Here is a 10,009-nt window from a genome sequence, read left to right on the forward strand (position 1 = left end):
ATTCCTCTCGGTGGATTTGAACTGCCAACCTTTCAGTTAGTAGTTGAGTGCTTAACTGATTGAGCCACCCAGACACTCCTGATCTAGCACAGAGCTTTATAAGATAATTGCTATATTGATGTTAATTTCCTTGCCCAGTGACACCATTCATTTAAAGAAATATTTAATAACACGTCATTTTTCTTGATGTCTTTAAAATTAAACAAAAGCAGTAACAATTTGTTTTTTTGGTTTAGAGACAGAGGTCCTTTTTTTTTTCTTTTCTTTTGAAAGAGAGGTTCTTGTACCCTCTTCTTTTCATAAAGTGACTCCCCCCCCCCCCCAAAGGAAATTGAACAGTGACGTCGATGTCTCCTACAGCCTCCCATCTAGGTGGAGCTGACAGGGACAAGTGCCCCTGTGGTACACCTTGAACTTTCTCAGACAGTGTCTGATAAGTCCAGAATCTGGTGTCACCTCCACACACAAATATTTTTGGACCATTGGTTAGGATTCATTATAATTTGTTATCTGAGAGCCTCCCAGACATTTCTTTTGGATCCTGCACCAAGATGTCCCCTATATGAGCAATGGAATTGGTAGAGAGGAAGAAGTCGTAGCACTCTGGGATTCTGCTATGTTAATGTCTAACATTTGGAAATGCAATGGGGGAGTAGTCCCATGCAAAGCACAGAAAACACTGCCATTTACTCTCACGCACCTTTGGAAAAGTACCTTACACTTGTTCTTTGACTGTTGTGACTACACAGGAAACATATATTTATAGATACCTTGGGGCCATATAATAATACCTTTAATTTGTGTGTGTGTGTGTGTGTGTGTGTGTGTGCACACGCGCGCGCGCGATCTTGAGTGCATGAGAAACCCATTTCTGGTGGTTGTTAAGGTATGTGTTGTTGGAAAAAATTTAAAAGCAATTGAGTTATCTTTCCTGTTTATATTACTTAAGCCCCAAACAAACAAGCAACAAAAATGACACCAACATAAACCAGTAGTTGTCCCATCCAACTCAGGGTGACTCCAAGCATTTCAGAGTTGAAGCGTGGGCCACTGAGTTTCCAATGGGCTGCAGTTTGTCAGAAGTACTGATGTATCTTTGGGTGGATTCAAATCAACTACCTTTCCATTTACAGCCAAGCCCTTAACGATCTGTACCATCTGGAGACTCATCTTAAGTCAATAGAAATGACAACTTTGCTTGAAGGTTGTAAAATGTACAAGATATGCAGCATAAGTACTAAGCTGACAGACCGTATTTGAGATACTGTAGAAATATCAGTTCTCTGAATGTTTTTTTCTGGAACCCCGGTGCACTGGACCACTAACCCCAAGGTCAGCACCGTGAATCCACCAGCCACTCCACAGAAGAAAGAAAGACAGTCTGCTCCTATAAAGATTTACAGCTTCAGAAACCTGAGGGAACAGCTCCTCTGTCCTGAAGGGTCATTATGTGTCAAAATTAACTTTATGGCAGTGGGTTTGAATTTTGTTTAAAATACTTAATTTTTCAGATCGCAAGAGTTTGAACAACATATTGGAGTCAGTATGGATTCGATGTTTTCCTCTTAGAGCTTGTTAATTTTAGGATCTTATTAACTCACTGCCATCCAGTTGATTCTGGCTCATGGCAACCCTATAGAGGGTTTCTGAGATTGTACATTTTCAGAAAATCATTTTATTGGGGGCTCGTACAATTTTCCTCATTTCCCCCCCTCTCTCCCCACTACCCCCTTCCTCATGAACCCTTCCTAATTAATAAATTATTACTATTTTGTCATAGATTACATTTTGTCATATATTACATTATCCACTTTTCTGTTGTGCATCCCCCAGGGAGAAGGTTATAGATCCTTGTAATTGGTTCCCCCTTTCCACCCCACCTTCCCTCCCCACTCCAGGTTATCGCCACTGTCACCACTGGTCCTGAAGGGATCATCCGTCATGGATTCCCTGTGTTTCCAGTTGCTATCTGTACCAGTGTACATCCTCTGGTCTAGCCAGACTTGTAAGGTAGAATTGAGATCATGATAGTGGGGGGAGGAAACATTTAAGAACTAGAGGAAAGTTGTATGTTTCATTGTTGCTACCCTGCACCCTGATTGGCTTGTCTCCTCCCCAAATTTTTATGGGAGCAGATGGTCTTATTTTGTCTCCTACTCAGCAACTACTGGGTTTGAACCACTGGTTTTGAATTTGTCAGCCTAACACCTAGCCCACAGTACCACCGGGCTTTTAAGACACAAAGGGGCAACATGGCTTTGAACTGGACATCCACATGTCCTCCATAATAAAGTTAGCATCAGCAAGCAAGGGATGAACACAAAGCCTGCTCAGTGATGAACATGTCTAATCTCCCTAAATTAAATATATCTTCTGTGTGGGAAGCTGGGATAGGAAAATTAAATTCTTTCCTTTTTAAATTGCATGCAGCCAGTAGTATTTGAAAAAGCCAAGCAGAAAAGGAAACGCTTAAACTGGCTTTGCCCCTTGTTGAGGGATGGATGGCTTCAGTCCTTTCCCCCGGGGCCACTTCCAGAGGAATGAGCCCATTTGGGGAGGAGTTCGCAGTGATCTGAGGCTGGAGCAGAGAGCCCAGGAGATGGTATGGTGCAGCTCCAGCATTCTTGGAACACGAACCTGCAAACCTGCGGTTTCTCTCTTACTTCATCTTGCTAGTTCTGTCCCGATGACTGGGGTGGATGCCGGAGATAGTAGTGGCTTTCTCACACTGTCATGGCATTTAAAGCTCCATTCTCAGTCAGCAGCGGGGGGAGGCGGAGATGGAGGAAAGGGGGTGAGGAGGAAGTGCCCCCTCCTGGGCTCTGACCTCATCCAAGTTCCAAACTATGTCTTGGAAAATGTGTTTCTAAGTTGGCTCGAGGCACTGTTAGGAGAATGTCTTAATTTAACCTTCTTAGAACTCTGTGTTGCTTAGGAGACCAGATACCAGCATCTTCTGCACATGGGAAAAGTTGTTCTAATGTTTCCAAAGAATACGTTTTCTGGTACACTGAGAATAACCAGGCAACACCCAGTTGCTCTCAGTCTCCAGCTCTCCTGACCTCCCCGTGTGTGTCAGAGAAGAATTGTGGTTCGTAGGGTTCTCAGTGGCCGAGTATATGGAAGTCAGTCATTCTCCCTTTCTTCTGAGGTATTGCTGGATGGACAAACATCTCCAGCCTTTTGCTTCACAGTCTATTGAGGTTTCCATTTGCACCACACGGGGATTCCGCATGAAGACTATCTTTGAACTTTCCATGTTCAAACAGAGTATCTTAGGATTCCTTGCCTTTGGAGTGCCACCTGTCGTTTTGGTGATGCATGGTTTCACGGAGAAAGATCTGCTGATCTGTTCCCTGAAAGGGTCTGCAGTCTCCAGGACCACTAGGGGTCAGAATGGACTCGGCAACACACAACCACAATTACACAAGAGGGAAGGATGAATAAGTCCCCAGTGTGAGAATCTACAGTGGGATTACAGAGAAAATGACAAGGGAATATTCCCCTCCTTTTGTCAAAAACACACTCTATTAATGTTGGAGAGCACCACTACAGAAATCTTTTGCTCAAAAAACAGTCAAAATCAAAATATGAGATTTGAAATCGTGTTATTTTTATTCCAATAAGTTAATAGCTGCTTTGCATCTGATAATTGCGAGAATTTTTCTGAAAGTTGTCTTTTAGTTTTACATTCGAGCATGTGATAAACATGACCTCAAGCAGCCAATCAATTCACAAGTGCCAGTGTTTTAAATATCACATTGTGTCAACTTAGTGGCAGCTCAATTTTAAAACTGGAAATCTGATTCTTGTGTTTGAATTTTAGGAATCTACTTCCTCTGGCATAAAAATAAAATAAAAAGTTTATTTACCAGACAGTATTAGAACACATATTATTGATGCTATTTTTAAGGGTTATAAGAAGACAAGCCAGGTCACCCTCAATGAGGATCTGATGATGCTACCCACGTGTTTCTTAATATCTGTAGACGTTATGTAGAGCCAGTTCCATCTCATGGAGCCCCCACGTGTTTCAGAATAGAATTACACTCCGCAGGGTTTTCCTGGCTATGATCTTTTGGAAGTTATCTTCTAGATAACTAGGCTGTTCTTCCAGGGTATCTCTGGTGGGTTCCAATCACCCAACTCTTTAGTTGGTAGCTAACTAGGGACTCACAACATCTATTACATCATTAATCAATTGGAGTGACCTCTCTGTCCCTCAGAACCACATCTCTCAGTCATCTGCAGTCTCATCTTTTGTTGAGTTTCCTGGCCTAGTGTGAATGTCCGTGAATGTGCCAACTGCCTTCACAGAATGAGGGATTCTGCCGGCCACAGGCCTCTTTGATTAGCTTTCCATTGATATTTGGGGTGGCCGTTTGTGGTTCAGGACTGTACAGGGGTGAGGAATTTGAAGGTCTTGCAGGAGATGTTTGAGAAGAGGAAGGTGTGCAAGGTTGGGTGTAGATGAAAGGTAGCCTCCAACGGGGATGCTGGTAATGCTCATGGAAGAGGGACGTGGAAAGATCTAGTGAAATACTTTCACAGTGCTCTGATGGACATTATAATGTCTGCGATATACCTCTCCTCCAATATAATCCCGTCTCTTGTAAAAAGACATCCATGCTGCTCTTTAACGCAGCCAGGCAAATTGAGGACCTTGCAGAGGTGCTAAATTGTATGTTAGGCTAAGATGAAGATGGAGCATGCGGAAGCTAAGGCTGCCGTGGTACCTGAGGACATTTTACCACATGAAACATTGGATCCTCTATATCTCAGCTTGCTCTTTATTAATCAGTATTTCTTGCTTGTGGAAATTATTGAAAACACTGTTCATGTCTAAATGGGATACCCCTCCTGCTACGAGCCTATGAAGATGCTGAGTACACCCTGAAGGGCAGCCTATTCTCATATGCCCTCAGGAGCGTGATCCAGTCAACTGGGGTGATTAGCGGCGTCAAGCTAGTTCTGACGTCTGGCGACCCCATGTGTCGCCAAGAGAAGGGTTCCACAGCCTTCAAGGCTGTGACTGTTAGGAAGCAGACCCTCAAAAACACCTCAAGGGTGGAGGGAAGGTGGGGTGGAGAAGGGGAACCGGTGACCAGGATCTACATGTGGCCTCCTCCCCGGGAGACGGACAACAGGAGAGTGGGTGAAGGGAGACATTGGACAGTGTAAGACATGACAAAATAATAATTTATAAATTATCAAGGGTTCATAAAGGGGGGTGTGGGGAGGGAGGGGAAAATGAGGAGCTGACACCAAGGGCTCAAGTACAAAGCAAACGTTTTGAGAATGATGATGGCAACAAATGTGCTCCACACCACGTATGTATGTATGGATTCTGATAGGAGTTGTATAAGCCCTCAATAAAATGATTAAAAAACAACAACCCCCAAACACCTTAGAAATGAGTTTAAACTGAAATTCTTTCAGTTATCAGTCCGGTGTTTAGCCTTCTGTGCCATTCAGGAACTCCTGTGCTACCTGTTCACATTTTTATCTTAAGATTTTCACAAAATTAAGAAGTACCAATTAAAAAAAATAGAAAGCAAACAAAAATTCCCACTTAGAAGCTTTCTAGGATAAGGAAGGAGGGGGCTCCCTCTTCGGTCTTATTATTAGAAAAAAAAGTTATACTCACTTTTATAGTTATAGTGAATTTCAGTATTTTAATGGTAGTCATAAAAGGCATTTAAAGCTGCTTGGCAACAGCGTTCCCTCATGAGGCAAATCACACTGTAATGCCACTCTGCGCTGCTTCTCAACTACTTGTGTCTAGAAAGAGCTGCTGGTTCTAACAACCTGAGCTTGTGCTGTGAATGTGTTTCAGGAGGAAGTAGGGAAAGATGCTACATGATAGGATCATTGTTCTATTTTCCCATGAATTTTAGGGTTAGGAAATTTCCATCAGGATGGAACCATGGTAAATTTTAGCGAAATCAACCTAAAATTTTATTTCCTTTAGAAGACCTCTACTAAAAGACCTCATGATAAGTGGAGAAGTTATCCTACGTATAAGCTAACCATTATAAAATTTTTATTATATCCTTGGTGGATTGCTAAGTATGACACACTGTGGGGTTAAGGGTAAGAGGAAACCCCACAAAACATCACAGGTCGGTAGGCGCAATTGTACAGCGATAATAAGTAGAGATTATAGTAAAGTCAGAGAGCATGAGAGTTAAAGGATGGAGTCAAGTAATGGAGTCAGACGCAATTCATGGTAGCATAGCTCACCTCACCTAGGCTTGATGGTCCTCGTGGAGGGGGCTTAGCCGTCAGAGAAGCCGCTGCTTCGTCCTCCTTAGTCACCTTCTCCAGCCACCCCCCTGAGAACCAGGGAGCCTCCTTATTTATTGCTAACCACGCATCATAGAGTCATACATCACAGAAAGGGGCAATACAATTCATTCTAGAACAAGTTTGATCATTCTGGTGTCTCATACAATAAAGCCGGCAATTACTATCCTGGGAGACATGCAAGTTCCCTGATAGTGGACAATAACCTGAATCACCAGGAGGGGTATTAACATAGGCAATACAAGCAATAGGAGGGGGATGACCTAAGGGTGAATGTGCAATAGTAAGAGGAGGGAATAGGGGGGCATGTGTGGCAAGATAGTAGCCTAAGCTTAGTCATCTTAGAGTGGTCCCAGGCTTGCCTATGGGCACTGCTTCGAGGGAACAATAACAGAAAGGAATGGGCCTTATTTAGGGTGAGTCAGACTAATAGTCTAGCCACTATAGATGGCTGATGTTAAGGAGAATAACCTCTGACTTACTTTTGCTGCCTAAAGAACAGTCACGCTAAAGCAGCTAAGTTTGGTACATATTCTGTGGAGACAACTTAAGAGAAATCCTTCTGTTCCCCACAACACACAAAGAGGCCTGTGTTCTGGGGGAGTATGAGGAGAGGGGAGAGCACAGAGTAAGGCATCCATTCATTCTCTCCTTGGTCCTATCACCTTAGTGAGAATCTGACCTGGCAAAAAATATATCTAATATGCATAGACTGTTGTGAAGAAAGTAAGACCAAAGAGAGTCTATCGCCACGAATTCACTGTTCTAAGATTTTTAATACGGTTTTCTATAAATAAATTAAAGTTGATTTAAAAACTCCCTAAAACATTAACTAGTGTTCTTAAAAATGATGGCTTTAATAATGTGTTGTGAATTAAAAACTGGAGTCTCTGAATGGTGCACATGTTTATGGTCTTGACCATTAACCAGAGATTAGAGATTTAAATTCACACAGCTGTAATTCAAAACAAAAGGTTCAGTGATCTGCTTCTAAAACATCAGCATATATATGCTTTTCACCATGGTCTGGTCAGAATGTTTGCCATTGTTGGTGTGTGTTTCCTTCATGAGTAGATGAAAAGAAAAGACATGAATCTGCTCTTTCTGCCTCACCTCCAGCAAGCACGGTTTTATTTGGGCTTTGCCTTTTACACTGGTTGCTCATTATGACTCCATCCCAGTATTCTCTCCTCAGGTTGGACGTGTCTCTTACAAGAGCTGCTTGCTCACAGGACTGCTCTGCTAGTAAGGATGAGACATGCTCTGGGTTACTAGAAGGGAAAGCCAGGGCAATTGCAACAGACAACTGAACTGTCATTCCCTCGCTGCTCTTCTCTAACGCAGAATTTAACATCTCTGGTGGGGTTTCAGAGTCGTGAGGAGACTCACTTCTAATCTAACACATGGCAGGTAACTGAGATGTAATGAGTTCGGGCCTGTTGATGATATTGGAAGATGAATGCAAGAAATATCTATCCAAATATCAGTCCACTTCTCTGTTTTCCATCAAATAGGGTCAGGTGAAGGAGTTCCTGGGTGAGGCAAAGGGTTATTGGACAAGGCTTCTGACGGGCAGGAGGTTTAAGTCTGCCCATGGGTGCTTGGGAACAAAACATCCATTGAGGAAAACTGGTAAAATCAGCAACATTCTGTTTTGGTGTGTTTTTTTTGGGGGGTGGGGGGGTGGTCGTGAGGGAGTTCCCTATTGGTTGTCAGTGTTGTTCTTAGACCAAAAAACCACCCTTGGAGGAGGAAAGTGGTTGGTACTTGATGCTGACGCAGATCAATGGCCTGACTTCTCCTTGTTGTCGTTTGTGAAGCCCCTGCCACCTTGTCATGACTCCGTGGAGTCCGTGCAGGTGTTCCAGCAGCACTGTCAGATCGCAGAAGAGTACCATGAGGTCAAAAAGGAGATCGCCCTGCTGGAGGAAAAGAAGTAAGTGTGACCTCCCTGAGCGTTCTCCCCTCTCACCTTGTCTGCTGACTATGGACCCAGAATGGTGGCATGTCCAGTGTTAGGAGGGGCGAGACGGACCAACATTGTGTGCTACCGGAGTCACCATGCGTCTTACATGGATGTTGCTTTTGATAATAGAAATGGGGGCAAAAGTAGAAGAAATGCTGTACTTTACAGGATGGTGAGAGGAACAGCATGAATACTTTCCAGTAGTTTAAATAAGAAATTTCAGGGTCGGAAATGAAAAGGTCAACCCAGAGCCATATTATGTTTCCTGTGAACAAGCCCAGGGATCTCAGAGTATTTTGGCTTGGGGTGAATTTTAATTAGTGCTTACCTAATGGATTTCCACCACAAGTGAAGGAGTTTATTGGAATAATATAATGACTGCATGGAAGCTTTCTATCTCGATAGCTTCTATTACCAACTCTATTATACCAACTTCAATACCAACTGTATCCATTGCAGTTGTTAAGCCTTCCTCCAATTCGGATGCCACATTCTTCTTCATATAATCCAGTTTCTCTGATTCTTTGCTCAGCCCCCCCCATATATATATATACAATATACATATTTTTATATTGCATTAAAAATAAGCTGATATGATAATAATTCATGTCTAGTCTTTGTTTGAAATCTCTGCTGTAACATTGAGAGGAATAGTAACTGGGGGTATTAATACTATAATAAAATAATAAAATTAAACCCCAAGCTAAACCCACTGCATAAAATCTATTCCAACTGGTAGCAGCCTTATAGGACAGAGTAGGAATGCTCCATAGGGTCTCCAGGCTTGTACATTTTTATGATAGCAGATGCTGCATTTTTCTCCCAAGAATCAGCTGGCTGAGAGGGTTGAACCAGTGAACTTTCGTTTAGTAGCCAAGCACTTGAATGTTCTACCACCTGCACTCAGTAAAGTAAGAAAAGAGTCTGTGGATAGAGATGAGGAGGCTAGCGTGTGAATGAACATACTTAATACAAGCTGTTGGAGATACAGAATGGGCCAGACTCTTAATGTAGATGCTACTCACAAACCAATATGCGCTTCTTCAGAACCTATCCCGTTTTCTCTTCAACTTTGTTTAAATTTTCTATATATGTTTGAAAGTTCAGTATCTTCTTTAAATCTTTCCTCCACTAATTGACTGATTGTGGAGCAAAGCCCAGATTCTTTTGTTATGATCAGTTTCCCATGAAATTGCTTAAGTTCCCTTTTCTCTATTCTCACCTCGGTCATTTAGGTTTGGAGCCTGTACACCCACCTTCTGGTTGATGCAATCCTACAACTGGTCTCCCTTTGCTATATGTTTTTTTAAATAGATGTAAAATGACTTCCAGCTCTGGATTTCAAGACATGTCCCCTTCTGAGGATCCTTTGGGATTCAAGAGTTAAGTGCTTGGCAGCTAATGGAAAAGTCTGTGGGTTTGAACCCACTGGCCACTCTGCAGCAAAGAGATGTGGCTGTCTGCTTTTATAAAGACCTTAGCAACCCTCTGAGGGGGGTTGTAATATTCCCATAGCATTACTGTGAGTAGGAATCAACTCGGTGGCAACGGGCTAGTCCAGTATGGTATTGATTCATTTGTAGAACTTGCTGTCTCACCTCTTGCTTCAGCTCTTTACTTTCACCAGAACCCAAAGCCCCTCCAGCGTCTGAGTCCTTACTCACAGAAGCCTCTAGGCATAGAATGACAGCCCTACTTTTGCATACGTCCAAGAGCTACTCTCCGTTGAGAAGGCTC

General features: G+C 42.8%; 1 protein-coding gene across 1 annotated transcript in view; it reads left to right on the forward strand.

The window, feature by feature from the left end:
• The window catches only part of MAP3K7CL (MAP3K7 C-terminal like), a 73,177-nt gene that overhangs the window by 49,046 nt on the left and 14,122 nt on the right, over positions 1-10,009 (forward strand). The window contains exon 5 of the mRNA XM_004713097.2: positions 8,127-8,242. Within this exon, the coding sequence (XP_004713154.2) occupies positions 8,127-8,242 (116 nt within the window). The remainder of the gene's footprint in view (positions 1-8,126; positions 8,243-10,009) is intronic.

The sequence above is a fragment of the Echinops telfairi genome, unplaced genomic scaffold (assembly GCF_000313985.2).
Source record: "Echinops telfairi isolate 266 unplaced genomic scaffold, ASM31398v2 ScPeMD7_7469;HRSCAF=8507_0, whole genome shotgun sequence".
Classification (NCBI taxonomy): Eukaryota; Metazoa; Chordata; class Mammalia; order Afrosoricida; family Tenrecidae; genus Echinops; species Echinops telfairi.